This window comes from Schistocerca nitens, chromosome 1 (assembly GCF_023898315.1).
Source record: "Schistocerca nitens isolate TAMUIC-IGC-003100 chromosome 1, iqSchNite1.1, whole genome shotgun sequence".
Lineage (NCBI taxonomy): Eukaryota > Metazoa > Arthropoda > Insecta > Orthoptera > Acrididae > Schistocerca > Schistocerca nitens.
The window spans coordinates 785,572,390-785,592,350 of NC_064614.1; the positions used below are offsets into that span (position 1 = coordinate 785,572,390).

General features: G+C 45.4%; 1 protein-coding gene across 1 annotated transcript in view; it reads left to right on the forward strand.

Moving 5' to 3' along the window:
- LOC126203656 (dynein axonemal intermediate chain 4-like) overlaps positions 1 to 19,961 on the forward strand; it is a 49,212-nt gene that overhangs the window by 14,413 nt on the left and 14,838 nt on the right. The window contains exon 4 of the mRNA XM_049938058.1: positions 13,458 to 13,835. Coding sequence (XP_049794015.1) covers positions 13,458 to 13,835 — 378 coding nt within the window. The remainder of the gene's footprint in view (positions 1 to 13,457; positions 13,836 to 19,961) is intronic.

The following is a 19,961-nucleotide window of genomic DNA, read 5'->3' on the forward strand; positions in this document are numbered from 1 at the left end:
TCACGCTAAAACTTGCGGCTGGTGTGTGGTCCTAGCGGTTAGCTGGCGACGTGGGTGTCCGTGCCTTATCGTAGGGCCTTCCAGCTTAACACGGTTCTGCTCTCGGCTTCTGTTCTCGTTTCTCCCCTCGGAACTGTGTCTGTCTCACGGTGGGAAGGTATGACATGCATTTAGGCATTCTTGTGTTAGTCTGTGGTATTCCATTTGCTCACTCGTTGCTCGTATTACTTTGGTTAATTTAATGTCACGATTTATTCGGAGCTATGTGACATACTACTGGATTTGCTTATCATGTCAGGGTTTTCATGGAAGGTGTTGGATTTGCCTGGCACCTTACATCTGTATCGTTCCACTATCGAAAAGCCTGCGGGAAAAACGAACTCTTAAATCTTTAAATTCGACCTCTGACTTATCTTATTTTATTACAATGATCATTTCTCCCTATATAGGCGGTAGCCAACAAAATATTCTCGCGTTCGGAGGAAAAAGTTGGAGATTGATATATCGTGAAAAGAACTTGCCCGCATCGACCAACGCCTTTGAGAACGATGTTTTTCGTGACGGCACTGGCATTTGAAACATTCTCGGTTTTCTTGCTGTGTCAATTTGGCATAAAATCTCGAGCTTTCGACGATGGCCTCTATCTTCATTGTCAGGAGAAACTGACTGTCTTCGTTGGTGCTGTGTTGGCCTTATATTGCCGCTATCATGGCTATATAAGGCCACAGCAGCAGCAATTAAGAAAGTCAGTTGCTCCCGACGATGACAATGGAGGCTATCGTCGAAAGATCGAGGTTTTATCCCGAGCTGAGCTGGGAAGAAAATCGAGAATTTTTTACACAAACGCCTTTGTTTTAAAGATTACCACCCCAACTCGCGTATCATATCCGCGATAATCTCTCCCCTATTTCGCTATAATACAAAAGGAACTGCCCTTCTTTGCACCTTTTCGATGTGTTTCGTTAATCCCGTTTGGTAAAAGGATTCCATACCTGATATAGCAGAGGAGGGCGAAGCATAGTGTAGGCAGTCTCTTTAGTAGGTCTGTTGCATCCTCGAAGTGTTTTGTTAATAAAATACAGTCTTTTATTTCCCCTCTCCACAACATTATCTCTGTGATCATTCCAGTGTAAGTCGTTCGTAATTGTAAGTCCTAAGCATTTGCTTGAATTGACAGCCTTTAAATCGTATGATTTGTCGCGTAACCGAACTTTAACGGATTTCTTTTAGTACACATGTGAATGACCTCAAACTTTTCGTTATTTAGGGTCATTTGCCACCTCTCACACCATACAGATATACTGTTTAAATCATTTTGCAATTGGTTGTGGCCGGCCAGGGTGGCCGAGCGGTTCTAGGCGCTACAGTCTGGACCTGCGCGACCACTACAGTCGCAGGTTCAAATCCTGCCTCGGGCATGGATGTTTGTGATGTCATTAGGTTAGTTAGGTTTAAGTAGTTCTAAGTTCTAGGGGACTGATGACCTCAGAAGTTAAATCCGATAGTGCTCAGAGCCATTTGAACAAATTGGTTGTGATCTTCTGATGACTTTACTAGCCGGCAAATAACATTATTTCATCTGCAAACATTCATTCTACAAGCTGTAACGTCCAAGACATTCTGTCAGGAATATGAAAAAAAAAACAGTTTCGCGACCGAAATACAGCTGTACCTATTTGTTTTTACACCCCAGAAAATAAAATTTTCCTTTTCAGGGAGTAATTATCCCCAGGTGGGGGAACCACTGTATTAGGCAAATTGTCTGTTACGTTATCAGTCTCTTGTATGGCTTTTTACAATTCTTCTTCCAGTGCATTTACAATTGGCGACCTTTACCGGAACTCTTCCTCTGCCCCATATTGTCTACATGTCGTTTATTTTTCCTTTTAGGTTCAAAATGGTTCAAATGGCTCTGAGCACTATGGGACTCAACTGCTGAGGTCATTAGTCCCCTAGAACTTAGAACTAGTTAAACCTAACTAACCTAAGGACATCACAAACATCCATGCCCGAAGCAGGATTCGAACCTGCGACCGTAGCGGTCTTGCGGTTCCAGACTGCAGCGTCTTTAACCGCATGGCCACTTCGGCCGGCTTTCCTTTTAGGATACCTATTCCTAAGTCTTATCTTACACCCTCATTTCTTCTACGATCTTTTCTTGTACACACTTGCACTCCCTTATAAGCCTCCTTCTTGAGCCTGTATTCTAGTTTCTTGGAGTCTTGTAGTGACCAATGTTCCACTTCCAGAAGTAAGGGTTGGTACTGCTATGGTTTCGTAAAACTTCAACTGTGTTTCTTTCCTGGTTTTATTCTGCAGTTTTTTTTTTACAATTATTCCTTATATGAAACTAAATTTATTTAATTGTCGGGCCACGTCATGGTTGCATTCAAGCCTGATGTCGCATCCTAGATCTTTAAAATGTTTAACTTGCTCCAAGATTATATGGCTGAAGACTACTTTTGATCTTACTGGTTGTACGAGCTGAAATGGCACCACTTTTTTTTATATTTACAGACAATTTTAGGTTTATTCTGTGGCTATCTGCTGCATCTTGTAAGCTCACATCTGAAGGTCATCTTCGTTCTTTGCAATTAGTAACAGTCATCTGTTTAGAACATTGCATTTAGTCTTACGTCACGATCTAAAAATACTCCTTTTTTATTCAGCATTTTCCATTTACATTACTTCATATCAGGGAAGTAAAACATCGTTGTCTTACCTCTCTCTTTGTATTCATTGCTTTTGTGATTGTGTTTCTCATATCTATAACAGCTTCGGTGTTAGTATATGTGAGAAGACTTCAAAAAGTGAGTTACACAACGGTAGGCAAAGCAATTTTGTTTGAATGCTGCACACTACACATGAGAATGACACAGATACGTGCCATTTTCTCAAACCCTTTTTATTTCTTCTTTCCTAAAACTTCATTTATAGTTTTATAGATTTCCTGCATTATGTTTTTCCATTCTTTATTTACATCGTCATTAGTGGAGTTTCGCTTAGGTACTTTGTAATTTTATTTTCATGAAGAGTTCTTAAATTTTCTTCTTGGTGGAGGTACGCCGTGTACACTTCCTCATTTTCTCGTTTGTGGTTCGGGTGGTTTTCCTTCGTTTTGCAATTATTATAATTTTAAAAATTATGAAATAGTGATCCGAATATCTATCACTGCTCCTGTGTTCTGTAACATCCTGCACCATTGAATTAGCGTATTATCGATTATTAGATAATCGATTAATGATCTGTTGCCTCGACTACTCCATAAAAACTTACGAATATCTTTCTTGAGAAAATAGGTATTTGTTAATTTCAGCTGGTCGGAAGTTGCAAATTGCCAAATTCCTCTCCACTTTCATTTACTGTTACTTCTCTGAAAGTTCGAACAACAGTTGGAATAGGTATTTTGTGTACCCCAGCCTTTAAATCTACACTCACGATAAGCTGGTCACTCTTAATACATGTATCTATTACAGATGGTCATATTTTAAAAAAATTGATTATTTCGACATTGTGCCCTTCTTCAGGACCGTAACATAGCTATCATTATCATTTGTCGTCGTCCTATTTTAAATCGTGCAGTTGCCATTCTTTCATTTATTATAGGAACATCTTAATAATTTCTTGTTACCCGCACAGATAACGGCGTGTCTTAGCAGGCCGCTTTCGGGATTCTGGCGTGATCGTGTCCTCCCGGATGAACACCGTGGACAGGTGTACCGGCCAGGCCGGATGTGGCTTTAGGTGGTTTCCCATATCCGAGTAGGTGAATACCGGGCTGATACCGACCTCCCGCATCAGTTACACATTTATACCATTTGTACATGCAGTTGTTGTTGTTGTTGTTATTGTCTTCAGTCCTGAGACTGGTTTGATGCAGCTCTCCATGCTACTCTATCCTGTGCAAGCTTCTTCATCTCCCAGTACCTAATGCAACCTACATCCTTCTGAATCTGCTTAGTGTATTCATCTCTTGGTCTCCCTCTACGATTTTTACCCTCCACACTGCCCTCCAATGCTAAATTTGTGATCCCTTGATGCCTCAGAACATGTCCTACCAACCGGTCCCTTCTTCTTGTCAAGTTGTGCCACAAACTCCTCTTCTCCCCAATTCTATTCAATACCTCCTCGTTAGTTTTGTGATCTACCCATCTAATCTTCAGCATTCTTCTGTAGCACCACATTTCGAAAGCTTCTATTCTCTTCTTGTCCAAACTATTTATCGTCCATGTTTCACTTCCATACATGGCTACACTGCATAGAAATACTTTCAGAAACGACTTCCTGACACTATACTCGATGTTAACAAATTTCTCTTCTTCAGAAACGCTTTCCTTGCCATTGCCAGTCTACATTTTATATCCTCTCTACTTCGACCATCATCAGTTATTTTGCTCCCCAAATAGCAAAACTCTTTTGCTACTTTAAGTGTCTCATTTCCTAATCTAATTCCCTCAGCATCACCCGATTTAATTTGACTACATTCAATTATCCTCGTTTTGCTTTTGTTGATGTTCATCTTATATCCTCCTTTCAAGACACTGTCCATTCCGTTCAACTGCTCTTCCAAGTCCTTGGCTGTCTCTGACAGAATTACAATGTCATCGGCGAACCCCAACGTTTTTATTTCTTCTCCATGGACTTTAATACCTACTCCGAATTTTTCTTTTGTTTCCTTTACTGCTTGCTCAATATACAGATTGAATAACATCGGGGATAGGCTACAACCCTGTCTCACTCCCTTCCCAACAACTGCTTCCCTTTCATGTCCCTCCACTCTTATAACTGCCATCTGCTTTCTGTACAAATTGTAAATAGCCTTTCGCTCCCTGTATTTTACCCCTGCCACCTTTAGAATTTGAAAGAGAGTATTCCAGTCAACATTGTCAAAAGCTTTCTCTAAGTCTACAAATGCTAGAAATGTAGGTTTGCCTTTCCGTAATCTATTTTCTAAGATAAGTCGTAGGGTCAGTATGCCGGCCGAAGTGGCCGTGCGGTTAAAGGCGCTGCAGTCTGGAACCGCAAGACCGCTACGGTCGCAGGTTCGAATCCTGCCTCGGGCATGGATGTTTGTGATGTCCTTAGGTTAGTTAGGTTTAACTAGTTCTAAGTTCTAGGGGACTAATGACCTCAGCAGTTGAGTCCCATAGTGCTCAGAGCCATTTGAACCATTTTTTAGGGTCAGTATTGCCTCACGTGTTCCAACATTTCTGCGGAATCCAAACTGATCTTCGCCGAGGTCGGCTTCTACCAGTTTTTCCATTCGTCTGTAAAGAATTCGCGTTAGTATTTTGCAGCTGTGACTTATTAAACTGATAGTTCGGTAATTTTCACATCTGTCAACACCTGTTTTCTTTGGGATTGGAATTATTATATTCTTCTTGAAGTCTGGGGGTATTTCGCCTGTCTCATACATCTTGCTCACCAGATGGTAGAGTTTTGTCATGACTGGCTCTCCCAAGGCCGTCAGTAGTTCTAATGGAATGATGATTGCAGTTATGGTACTCAAATTCCGTCTATCAAGCGTTGGGGGGAGGGGGGGGGGGTAAAGGGGTGGTGATAGGAAAGGCATTCGGCCACCCTCTAACAGGAACAATGCGAAATCGGATAATAACCATGCCAACCGCGTGAAGGTACGAGATAAAGGCAACAGTGAAAGTAGAAGAAATTACTTGACGATTAAATTTCCTCAGGGTGTAGTACCGCGTCATAGTATAAAATAGCAACCGAAATAAAACAAATGAAGAGGGCATGGAAGAGAAAGTTCCGGTAGTACACTAACCATATGCAAGGGCGTCAGTGAAAGACTAAGCAACGTCCTCCGCCGACGAAGTTTCGAACCGATTTTCCGCAGCAGCCACAGGAACCACAACACGATACGTTCCACTAAGGATACAGTCAACAAACTAAATGCTGCAGGAGTTTATGTGCCATTATAAATAATAAATCGGCGATAGCGGAACACCACTATGACTGTGGACAGCCTATCTTGTTCCAGGAGATCCGCGTGCTGGCGAAAGAATCGTGGATGCGCCAACGAAACATTCTAGAGGTGATTAAAATTACTAAGCAGCCTGACAACATCAGTAGAGGGGACAGCAATAGCTACCCCAGACCAATGGGCCGCGAGCGGTTTCAGGGCAGAAGTGTCACTGGATATGGCCACAGTAGCCTGAACAAACAGCTAGTAGGGAACTGCTAGTGAATTTACCCGCACACCACGAAGAAAACATGCACTCCGTCTTCAGGCCCCATCGACCCATCGGGACCATCCGACCGCCGTGTCATCCTCAGCTGAGGATGCGGGTAGGAGGGGTGTGTGGTCAGCACACCACTCTCCCGGTCGTTATGATGGTTTTCTTTGACCGGAGCCGCTACTATTCGGTCGAATAGCTCCTCAATTGGCATCACGAGGTTGAGTGCACCCCGAAAAATGGCAACAGCGCATGGCGGCCCGGACGGTCACCCATCCAAATGCCGGCCACGCCCGACAGCGCTTAACTTCGGTGTTCCGACGGGAACCGTTGTATCAACTGCGGCAAGACCATTGCCAGGAAGAAAACATGCTCATGGGAAACTAAGAGACAATTTTCAGACTGTCGTCAATCAATTACAACCCGACCAGCCCATCAGTCGCTTCTTTTGTACGAGGGTCGGTCAAAGAGTAATGCCTCCCATTTTTTTTCTACTTAAAGAAATTAAGTTAAGTGAAAAATTTGAATTTGGCGCCATTCCTCAAACCTTCTTCTGCAATCCACTGCAGTAGTAACTTTCTGTGTCAACAGGTGGCAGCACAGCAGAAGTTTGTAAGATGGCCGACATCGATGTTCGTTTGAGACAGCGTTGTGTGATTGAATTCTTGAATGCAGAAGATGAAACGCCCATACGCATTCATGAAAGACTGAAGAAGGTGTATGGTGTTGTGACAGTGGATGTCAGCACTGTTAGACGATGGGTTCGTCGTTGTAAGGAAGCTGAAGGGCAAACACCGTTGACTGACGAAAAGCGGAGCGGCAGGCCGGTGAGTGCAGTGACTCCACACAACATTCAGCAAGTTGATGACATCATTCGTGGTGACCGTCGGGTGACTGCAGATGAAGTGTGTCGCATTATTTCTCTTAGTAAAGGCAGTGTGATCACGATTATTAAACAATTGGGGTACTCAAAAGTTTGTGCACGGTGGGTTCCAAGAATGTTAACTGATCAGAATAAAGAGGCAAGGAAAACAATAGCCTCCCAACACTTGCAGCGCTTCCGTTTGGAGGGAGATGAGTTTCTGAAAAAAATTGTGACCGGGGACGAAACATGGATGCATTTTTTTGAACCCGAATCAAAGAGGCAGCCAATGGAGTGGCGTCACACAAGCTCGCCGAGGAAGAAAAAATTCAAAACTGTGCGATCGGCAGGGAAAGTTATGGCAACAGTTTTCTGGGATACAGAGGGTGTGATTCTGGTTGATTTTTTGGAGCAGGGATGCACAATAAATTCTGTTCAATACGTCACAACCCTCAAAAAACTTAAAGCACGTCTTCAGCGAGTTCGCCCAACAAAATCAATGGCAGATGTTCTTCTTTTGCATGACAATGCAAGACGACACACCAGTCGTCACACCTCTGACGAGATTGTCAAAATTGGATGGGAAGTTTTGCCTCATCCCCCATACAGCCCTGACCTGGCACCATCAGACTTCCATCTGTTCGGGCCACTAAAAGAAGCTCATCGTGGGATTCATTTTGAAGATGAGGAGGCCGTCAAAACATCCGTGCGTCAATGGCTTAGGAAGCAGAGCTGTGATTTTTACCGTGCTGGGATACATGCCCTTGTTCAAAGATGGACCACAACTGTAGAGATGGGCGGAGATTACATTGAAAAATGACAAAATGATCCTCAATGTTGTGGTTTTCAACCTATGTAATTGCATTTAAATTTCCTGACAATTAAACGTAGAAAAAAAAATAGGAGGCATTACTTTTTGACTGCCCCTCGTACCTTCTCCCCTTCTGTCATGACTAGCCCTTTATATTCTAGGGCCAATAAAGTTTCAAAAATGTGACATATTGATACTGATCGTCTACAATAAGTAGAGCCACCTTTCCTCTACCACATGCTTTCTGATCACCAATCCTGGTATACTGCTGCGCCTTCACAAATATATCCCTCCGTCCCTATACCTACACACACTCCATATCCTATCCCGGTGCAACTTCAACCAACTCCTAGTCACTGAGATTCACCCTGCTATTTAACCCTCCTACTAACTGTAACTCTTCCCTACCCATCCCAATCCACACGTAGGCTCCTCTCTCCTCTCCCTCTCTGAGCTCCCAGTAGGTGCACATCGACAGCGCAGAAAGATACGTATATAGCTCATTTTCTGTGTTTACTTCGTAGATTATTACTTAAATTGCGTGTGAGTTTCGTATAGGAGGTGTAATTTCGAATTTTAGTTACTGTAATCGTAAATTCAGGCAGATTGTAGCGCAGTCGTTAGGCATTTGTACAGGTTAGTTCATACATTCTTTGCGTGTTTCCCTTGCATTATATAGGCACGGACTCGTGTTTCAGTAACTGTTGTTCAACATCGATTAGAATGGACAGGGACTGTGATTGCTGTGTTCGGATGAGGGCTGAGTTGGCATCCCTTCGCCCACAGCTGCAGGCGGCGCTGACTTTGGTCACGCAGCTTGAGGCTGTTGCCAATGGGCACCACTGTGGGGAGCCGGACTTGGGGATGTCAACCTCGTCCCGTCTGTCCCCAGATTGGTCTGCCGCTGTGGTTGCCCCGGTTGCTGCCTGCAGTGGGGCTGAGCCCTCGCCTGTGGTTGATTGGGAGGTCGTTCCAAGGCGTGGCAGGAAGCGAAAGACGTCCCTGGTGGCTGACCTGAAAGCCTCCCCGGTACGTCTGACAAACAGGTTTCAGGTACTGTCTCTGGCTGAGCCAGATGCAGCTGCCTGCCCTGTTTCAGAGGATGATTCTCAGCCTTCAAGGTCCGGGCAATCGCAGAGGGTGGGCTTATTGGTAGTTGGGAGCTCCAATGTTAGGCGCGTAATGGGGCCCCTTAGGGATATGGCGGCTAAGGAGGGGAAGAAATCCAATGTGCACTCCGTGTGCATTCCGGGTGGAGTCATTCCTGATGTGGAAAGGGTCCTTCCGGATGCCATGAAGAGCACAGGGTGCAGCCAGCTGCAGGTGGTGGCACATGTCGGCACTAATGACGTGTGTCGATTTGGATCTGAGGAAATTCTCTCTGGATTCCAGCGGCTATCTGATTTGGTGAAGGCTGCCGGTCTTGCTTACGAGATGAAGGCAGAGCTCACCATCTGCAGCATCGTTGACAGAACCGACTGCAGACCTTCGTGCAGAGCCGGGTGGAGGGTCTGAATCAGAGGCTCATACGGTTTTGCGACCGTGTTGGCTGCGGATTCCTTGACTTGCGCCATAGGGTGGTGGGGTTTCGGGTTCCGCTGAATAGGTCAGGAGTTCATTACACTCAGCTGGCGGCTACACGGGTAGCGGAGGCTGTGTGGCGTGGAATGGGCGGTTTTTTAGGTTAGAAAGCCTCGGGAAAGTACGGGGTGGGCTGCAATCTCAAAGGGTGCATGGCAAAAACAGGACGTGCTTGGATCAAGGAACAGTCGGGATTGTAGTTGTAAATTGTTGTAGTTGTGCTGGGAAAGTCCCTGAGCTTCAAGCGCTAATAGAAAGCACAGAAGCTGAAATTGTTATAGGTACAGAAAGCTGGCTAAAGCCTGAAATAAGTTCTGCTTCAATTTTTACGAAGTCTCAGACGGTGTTCAGGAAAGATAGATTAGGCAGAATTAGTGGTGGAGTGTTTGTGTCTGTCAGTAGTGGTTTATCTTGTAGTGAAGTCGAAGTAGATACTCCGTGCGAATTGGTATGGATGGAGGTTATACTTAACAGCCGAACAAAGTTAATAATTGACTCCTTCTACCGACCCCCAGACTCTGATGATATAGTTGCTGAACAGTTCAGAGAAAATTTGAGTCTCGTAACAAATAAATACCCCACTCATACGGTTATAGTTGGTGGGGACTTCAACCTTCCCTCGATATGTTGGCAAAAATACTTGTTCAAAACCGGTGGTAGGCAGGAAACATCTTCCGAGATTGTCCTAAATGCTTTCTCCGAAAATTATTTCGAGCAGTTAGTCCACGAACCCACGCGAATTGTAGATGGTTGCGAAAACACACTTGACCTCTTAGCCACAAACAATCCAGAGCTAATAGAGAGCATCGTGACTGATACAGGGATTAGTGATCACAAGGTCGTTGTAGCTAGGCTCAATACCGTTTCTTCCAAATCCACCAGAAACAAACGCAAAATAATTTTATTTAAAATAGCTGATAAAGTGTCACTAGAAGCCTTCCTAAGAGACAATCTCCATTCCTTCCGAACTGACTATGAAAATGTAGACGAGATGTGGCTCACAATTCAAAGATATAGTAGCAACAGCAATTGAGAGATTCATACCTCATAAACTGGTAAGAGATGGAACTGATCCCCTATGGTTCACAAAACAGGTCCGAACGCTGTTGCAGAGGCAACGGAAAAAGCATGCGAAGTTCAGAAGAACGCGAAATCTCGAATATTGGCTAAAATTTACAGACGCGCGAAATTTGGCACAGACTTCAATGCGAGATGCGTTTAATAGGTTCCAGAACGAAACATTGTCTCGAAATTTGGTAGATAATCCGAGGAAATTCTGGTCGTATGTAAAGTACACAAGCGGCAAGACGCAGTCAATACCTTCGCTGCGCAGTGCCGATGGTACTGTTACCGACGACTGTGCCGCTAAAGCGGAGTTATTGAACGCAGTTTTCCGAAATTCCTTCACCAGGGAAGACGAATGGAATATTTCAGAATTTGAAACACGAACAGCTGCTAGCATGAGTTTCTTAGAAGTAGATACCTTAGGGGTTGCGAAGCAACTCAAATCGCTTGATACGGGCAAGTCTTCAGGTCCAGATTGTATACCGATTAGGTTCCTGTCAGATTACGCTGATACAATAGCTCCCTACTTAGCAATCATATACAACCACTCGCTCACCGATAGATCTGTACCTACAGATTGGAAAATTGCGCAGGTCGCACCAGTGTTTAAGAAGGGTAGTAGGAGTAATCCATCGAACTACAGACCTATATCATTGACGTCGGTTTGCAGTAGGGTTTTGGAGCATATATTGTATTAAAACCTTATGAATCACCTCGAAGGGAACGATCTGTTCATACGTAATCAGCATGGCTTCAGAAAACATCGTTCTTGTGCAACGCAGCTAGCTCTTTATTCGCACGAAGTAATGGCCGCTATCGACAGGGGATCTCAATTTGATTCCGTATTTCTAGATTTTCGGAAAGCTTTTGACACCGTTCCTCACAAGCGACTTGTAATCAAGCTGCGGGCCTATGGGGTATCGTCTCAGTTGTGCGACTGGTTTCATGATTTCCTGTCAGGAAGGTCGCAGTTCGTAGTAATAGACGGCAAATCATCGAGTAAAATTGAAGTGATATCAGGTGTTCCCCAGGGAAGCGTCCTGGGACCTCTGCTGTTCCTGATCTATATAAATGACCTGGGTGACAATCTGAGCAGTTCTCTTAGGTTATTCGCAGATGATGCTCTAATTTACCGTCTAGTAAGGTCATCAGTTGCAAAGCGATTTAGAAGAGATTGCTGTATGGTGTGCCAGGTGGCAGTTGACGGTAAATAACGAAAAGTGTGAGGTGATCCACATGAGTTCCAAAAGAAATCCGTTGGAATTCGATTACTCGATAAATAGTACAATTCTCAAGGCTGTCAATTCAACTAAGTACGTAGGTGTTAAAATTACGAACAACTTCAGTTGAAAAGACCACATAGATAATATTGTGGGGAAGGCGAGCCAAAGGCTGCGTTTCATTGGCAGGACACTATAGAGACAGCCTACACTACACTCGTTCGTCCTCTGTTGGAATATTGCTGCGCGGTGTGGGATCCTTACCAGGTGGGATTGACGGAGGACATCGAAAGGGTGCAAAAAAGGGCAGCTCGTCTTGTATTATCACGTAATAGGGGAGAGAGTGTGGCAGATGTGATACGCGAGTTGGGATGGAAGTCATTAAAGCAAAGACGTTTTTCGTCGCGGCGAAATTTCAGTCACCAACTTTCTCTTCCGAATGCGAAAATATTTTTTTGAGCCCAACCTACATAGGCAGGAATGATCATCAAAATAAAATAAGTGAAACCAGAGCTCGAACAGAAAGGTTTAGGTGTTCGTTTTTCCCGCGCGCTGTTCGGGAGTGGAATGGTAGAGAGATAGTATGATTGTGGTTCGATGAACCCTCTGCCAAGCACTTAAATGTGAATTGCAGAGTAATCATGTAGATGTAGATTGAGATGTAGATCCAGCCCCATTACTTTCCTCTTGCAACCCCACTGCCCTACCCATACAACACAGTACTCCTCAACCTCTGTCTTTCTCACCGACTGTATTTCCCACTATCCACCTCAGCTCCTGCCTCTCATTTCCATATTTTTTACTGTCTAACGGACGCCTATCTTTCTACCCACACTTTTCAACCCTAGAGCACATTCTCTCTGTCAATACCTCTCGCCCTAGTGCAGGTTCTTCAGTTTTTGAGTGAAAGTGCAGGGCTTCAGTGTTTAATCAGAAGAATTTCACTTTTCTGAGATGTTTTTAAAATGTACATATTTCAGTTTTTTTTAACTTTCCATCTTTGATTTTTAATTTAAAACAAAAGACAACCCCCAATTTTCTTTATATTTCTCATTGTAAATGTTTTGTAATTCGCATGGCTGAAAAGTGGAGAACTGTACTGCTGGCAGACTCCCTCCCCCCTCCCCCGGCCGATATTGGGCGAGGGAAGTGAGATAACAATAAAGGAAAAAAAAAAAAAAAGCTCCGTCTTTAGGCCACAAGTGGCCCTTCCGGGACCGTCCGGCCGCCGTGTCATCTTCCGAGGAGGATGCGGATAAGGAGGGGCGTGTGGTCAGCACACCGCACTCCCGACCGTTAGGACGGTATTCTTTGACCGAAGCCGCTACTAATCGGTCGAGTAGCTCCTCAGTTGGCATCACGAGGCTGAGTGCACCCCGAAAAATGGCAACAGCACATGGCGGCGGGATGGTGACCCATCCAAGCGCCGGCCACGCCCGACAGCGCTCAACGTCGGTGATCTCACGGGAACCGGTGTAGCCACTGCGGCAAGGCCGTTGCCTAATAAAGGAAAAAAACTGCACCAAAATCAGTCTTGTCCTGTGGTAGGCCGTTGTGATACGGTCGGAACGTTGGTTTATGTTTATAATCATTTATACTATGACGCAGAACTACACCAAGAAGACTATTATGATCATGACGCCGGCCGGGGAAGCCTGCGTACTTATTTCGAGACCGTCAATCGGTAAACTGCTAAGAAGCTAGTACGTTACGTGTTAACGCAGGCCGCGAGCGAGGCTCAGCTGTTCGAACAGCGCGGCGCCGTTGACAGGTACCGGCGCAATGGCGCGCGGCTGGAGCAGACGCAGGTGATGCGCGTGCCGTGGCCAGAGGGCGCCGTGCGCGGCGTCGCGCCTCCCCCTGGCGCGCGGGCGCCGCGACGCCCGGGCGGGGAACCCCCGCCGCCCGGGGAGCCGGTGTCGTGCTTCGCGGCGGCGCTGGTGCTGGCGCTGCGGCCGGGCGGCGCGGGCGACTACCTGGTGGGCACCGACGCGGGCTGCGTGCACGTCTGCTCGACGCGCAGCCTGCACCGACACCTCGACCACTTCCGCGCGCACCGCGGGCCCGTCTACTCCCTGCAGTACTCGCCCTTCTGCCCGCAGGTGACTACTGGTCTCCTCTAGCTCTCCTCCTCCTCCTCCTCTCTTCCATTCTTCAGGAACTTTCCGCTTTGGGGAATCTTACGGACCAAAATGAAAGGTGTCAGATCGCTTGATTATGGAACAGTTTCAGTACGGAGATTATGACGTACCAGGTGTCCAGAATTGTGGTTTTCTTAACTGAAAACACAACTAGTTCCGAGAAGACATGATCTCATTATCAAGTTCTATGAACAAGGAAAAGGCAAATCATTACTTCCACACACTAACATGCTTGTATTGGAAATACAGAGTTGGACAAAAATAAGGAAGCACCAAAAACGCAGCACATTACCATGCCTTATACAATGTTGGAAACGTGCTAGACTTCAAAACAGCTTCAAAGCGTCTCAGAATGGGTACATACAAGCCCTGTAGGTTTTCAAGGGAATAATGGCAAGTTCAGGTAACGATGCTGGAGGCGGATAGAGATCATGCACCATTCTCTATAAAGTAGACCACAAAGGATCAATAACAATGGAAAATGGAAATGAGCGTTTGGCGTCATTGGCCGGGAGAACCCTGGCGGGGCAGATCCGGCCGCCGTGGTGCAGGTCTTGTTACATTCGACACCACATTGGGCGACCTGCACGCCGAGTGGGGATGAAATGGTGATGAAGACAACGCAAAACCCAGACCCTGAGCCGTGAAAATTCCCCACCCAGCCGGCAATCGAACCCGGGCCCGTAGGACGGAAATCCGTCACGTTGACCACTTTTTTTTTTCCTTTTCATTTTGTTCGATATAGTTCGTTGTGCATGGTCTGGGCGGACGTCACAAGACATCCGTTCAAGTTGATCGTTGATTCTTTTACTCAGTTTTTTTTATTACAGAGAGCACGCAGCCCTCTGACCGAACACGCTGAGCTACCGTGCCGGCTGCCACTCAGCTATCGGGGCGGACAATAACAATGAGATCTGGTGATTGTGTTGGCCAGGGGAGATGCGACAATTCATCCTCGTCATACATTGTAGGCTTTCACGGCCGGTGTTGTCTTCAGTTGAAACATCCGGGCTGAGAGGCCTTGGTCGATGTATAAAATTTCCACCTAATCTTTCGTCTCCGTCTGCGGGAGACATCTTCTGAGGTTGTCCGGCTATTGCCACTGAGGCTTTATTTTGTTTTTTCCTTTATTGTATTTCAATTCCCCATCGGGCCGGACTGGCAGCAGCATATGCGCTGCTCTTCAGCCGAAAGACATAGAACAAACAATAGAAGTCATTTAAAAATAACAAATGGAGAAAACATGGTGAACGTAGATACAAAAAAGGGGGAACATCATGGAAGACAATAGACAAAAAGAGGGGCGACTTTAAAATGGAGATAAAAACCGGTTTTTTTCCTTTATTGTAAAACTGAGGCTCCAGGTACTCTCGCATTTATAGAGCGCATAGAGGGCACTACCATTCGCCACGTGATGCTGACGCGTTACCTATCTTTGGAAGGCGTCATCATTCTCGATTAAGAGTAATCGATTGGCATGCTGTTGGCGCAAGGTCGACATCCATATTTTGTCCAACTTTAAAACTTCTTCTTTCCTTTTAAAATTATTATGGTCTTTGTGAATCTCTATTGCTTCCCTATACATGCGCGCATGATAATGGGATGTTCGTGCTAGAACGCTTGTCTCATTAAATTTAATTTCGTGGTTCCCATCTCGAAAAAGCTCAGCTACGGCCGATTTTTCGATGTGTCCTAAGCGACAGTTTCTTTTATGTTCGGCTAAGCGGGTGTTTACACTTCTTTTCGTTGTTCCAATATACACTTGCCCACAACTGCATGGAATTTTGTATACCGCAGGTGTTGCTAGGGGGTGTCGGGCGTCTTTTGCAGTTCTTGAATATTCAAAAATGGCTCGGAGCACTATGGGACTCAACTGCTGTGGTTATCAGTCCCCTAGAACTTAGAACTACTTAAACCTAACTAACCTAAGGACATCACACACATCCATGCCCGAGGCAGGATTCGAACCTGCGACCGTAGCAGTCGCACGGTTCCGGACTGCGCGCCTAGAACCGCGAGACCACCGCGGCCGGCCCTTGAATATTCCTTAATCTTCTTGGTGGGTCTGAAGATTGTTTCGATCCCATACCTGGCCAGAACTTTCCCGACACGGTCCGTAATCTTATTAATAAACGGTAGGAAAAGTTTTCCAGTAGGTGACCGTCGTTGCTCTTGACTTTTGGCTTCTTCTCTTCTTAGATGGAGGACTCGATCAATTTTCTTGCTGGTATATCCGTTTTTCCCGAAGGCTGACCGTAAGTGATTTAACTCATCTTGCAAGTAAGCCGGCTCGCAGATTTTGTTGGCTCTGTCCGCCAAGGTTTTCATGATACCTCTTATTTGCCTAGGACGATGGTTTGATTCCTTGTGGAGGTATCGATTCATGTGAGTTTTCTTTCTATATACCTTGTGGCCCAGCGTCCCATCCACCCGTTTAATTACCGACACATCCAGGAAATTGAGTTTACCGTTGCTCTCTTTCTCCATCGTAAACTGTATCTTCGGGTTAATACTGTTCATGTGCACCAAGAAGATATGCAGCTCTTCTTCACCATGAGTCCACATTACAAATATGTCATGAACATAGCGGTGCCATTTAGCTGGCTTTTTACTAACAGCCTGCAGCGCTCGCTGTTCGAAGATCTCCATAAATAAATTGGTAACAGCTGGGCTGAGAGGGCGTCCCATCGCCACCCCGTCGATCTGTTCGTAAAACTCGTTCTTGTATTGGAAATAACTTGTCGTCAGGCGATGTTTAAATAAAGATGTCAGTCAGTCTTCCGCAGACGGAGACGAAATGTTAGGTGGAAATTTTAAACTTCGACCACGGCCTTTCAGCCCGGAAGTTTCAACTGAAGAATTCATCCTCGTGTTCACAAAACAAGTCCTAGTCGGTGCGATCTGTTTGAATAGGTGCGCCGCTGTCTTGGAACACAATGTCGCCATTGGGGAATAAATATTGCACAATGGGATGGACCTGATCAGCTAAAAAGGCCACATAATGCTTGGCCGTAATGACACCTCGCAGAGTGGCCGTGAGGCCCATGGAATACCACGACATGGCTGCCCAAATCATAACCAAACACCCGCTATGTTTCACACTTGGGACGTGAACTCGCCAGAAGTTTCAAACATCATGAAACAAAACTCATCTGAGCGAATGACATTCTTCTACCGTTTTTTGGTCCAGGTTCTATGGCTCCGCCACCACGGTTTCCTGTCGCGAGCATTTGCATCACTGATTGGTTTTGGAATTGAAGGTCGTCCAGCTCCTTTACAGTTGTTTTGGTACTGAGTACGTCATTCATGTTTGCAGTGATTTTCGCAGCCGTGGTGCTCTTCAGTGGCCGTCCGCCACAGTCACTCAACACAGAATTTCGTCTATGTTGTGACTTATCAGATGACGTTTTTCCGCTTTTCCTGTTTGCAGTATAAATCTTCGTTTTGGTGCCTCTTCAAACACGAAACACTTCGACTGCCTTGGTTACAGAAGGGCACACTATGCGAACATCAACAATGTACCCAAGTTCGACTTCACTTAGCTCCGACATATTGCACTCACAACGATTGACACTTGCAATTTGTTGACGACGTTGCACAGATACCGTTCGTGGTCAAATACAACAGTGAAACCTACAGACTTGTGTAGCTCCTGCATTTATGTTCAACTATGCATTTCTCGCTGTATTTCCATAACTTTTTTACCCAACCCCTGCATGTCTACATTGTCCATGTAGTATTATGGACGTCGAAAGTATTAAGCTATTAAGCACATTCAAAGATAACCAACCAGCAAACAGATACAGTCAAAGATAAACTGATATGAAAATCGTCGTGGGATAACGATATACACATATACAGATTGCGGTAGCATAGTGCCCACGAGATATAAAAGGGCGGTACACTGGCGGAACTGCCGTTTGTACTCAAGTGATTCATGTGAAAAGATTTCCGACGGCATTATGACCTATCGATAGGAATTAACAGACTTTGAACGTGGAATGATAGTTGGAGCTATACACATGAGACATTCCATTTCGGAAATCTTTAGGGAATTCAATATTCCGAGATCCACAGTGTCAAGAGTGTGCCGAGAATACCAAATTTGAGGCATTATCTCTCACCACGACCAACGCAGTAGCCGATGGCTTTCACGTAACGACCGAGAGTAGCGGCTTTTGCGTAGTGGTGTCAGTGCTATCAAATAAGCAACATTGCTTGAAATAACCGCAGAAATCAATGTGGGACATACGAAGAACGAATCCATTAGGACAGTGCGGCGAAATTTGACACTAATGGGTTATGGAAGCAGACGACTGACGCTAGTGCGTTTTGCTAGCCGCGCGCCATCGCCTGTAGCGCCTCTCTTGCGCTCGTGACCATATCGGTTTGACCCTAGACGACTGGAAAATCATGGCCTTGTCAGATGAGTACCAATTTCAGTTGATAAGACCTAACGTTAGTGTTCGAGTGTGGTGCAGACACAACGAAACTGAGGACCCAAGTTGTCAACAAGTCACTGTGCAAGCTGGTGGCGGATCCATAATGGTGTGGGCCGTGTCTACGAGTAATTGAATGCGTCTTCTGGTCCAAATGAACCGATCATTGATTGGACAGGGTTATGTTCAGCTAATTGGTGACTGTTTGGAGCCATTTGTGGATTTCATGTTCGCAAACAATAACAGAATTTTTTTGGACGACAAAGCGCCTTGTCACTGGACCACAGTTGTTGGCGATTGGTTTGAAGAACATTCTGGACAATGTGATCTAATGATTTGGCTACCCAGATCGCCTTGCTTGAACCCATCGAAAATTTATGGGACGTTACTGAGAGATCAGTTCGTGCACAAAATCATGTGCTGGCAACACTTTCACAATAATGGACGGGTATAGAGGCAACATGGCTCAATATTTCTGCAGTGGGCTTGCAACGAGTCGCTGAGTCCATGGCACGTTCACTTGCTGCACTACGTAGGGGCAATAGGAGGTCTGACACCATATTAGGAGGTACCCTCTGACTTCTGTGACGTCAGTGTATAAGATTCTCAAATTACACATATGATGGCAACTTTTTCTTCTTTTCGTTAGAGATTATCTCGTCTAGGACACACCCTGCTCTACTCAAGTTTTCACAGTTGTATGTTTATTTAACTGTGCGGCCTGATATCCTTCCTGTCACCGCAGCCATCGGCTACCTAGGAAGGGAACTCGTGCGCGCCACCGGACTGTGATTGTGAAACTTTGTTGTGTTTGTGTAATCATACTTTAAATGTTATAATTTCATAAAATAACACATTCAGGCTGGCTGTTGTCGCAGCCACGGTCGTCAATCCTCCAAATGTATTCGATCCCAGTGCGGCTCAGCTTCTCGTCTATTGTTTGAGTCATGTAAGAAGGCAGCCCAATTTTCATTCGTTCTGCGCATCCCCCTCTACTAGCCACTGGCGGCCAGAGAGTTACAGCTAGAGATCGAGAATCTCGCTCCTACATGCTGTACTGTTGCCGCACTTCGCGACAACCGAATTATTCATGCAAATATCAATTTCTTTGTTTCCTTTTTTTTCTTGCAGCAGTATAACTGTGAATGTGTATCTTGTAAATGTTTAAGTGCGATTAAAGAAAACGTCAGCTGACGGCAACAAACCTGAAGTGCTTCACAAGCAGGCGAGGCGGGTTATTTACCGCATTTACAACTTTTTCAAATGTGAATTTAAAAGCAGGTCTCCTACTGTTGACATTGGAAAACACAAGAACGGACTCCAGAACCATGTGGTATCGGCAAGAGAATTGTAAAGGATGGGGAGGCGCCGCGCGGGATTAGCCGAGCGGTCTAGGGCGCTGCAGTCATGGACTGTGCGGCTGGTCCCGGCGGAGGTTCGAGTCCTCCCTCGGGCATGGGTGTGTGTGTTTGTCCTTAGGATAATTTAGGTTAAGTAAAGTGTAAGCTTAGGGACTGATGACCTTAGCATATTTCACACACATTTGAACATTTTGATGGGGAGGTAGTGGTGTTGGACGCTGGTGTCTGCAGCGTAGTTGACGTTATAACTCATCCCAAAGGTGTTCCACTGATGGTTTGAACTGTGG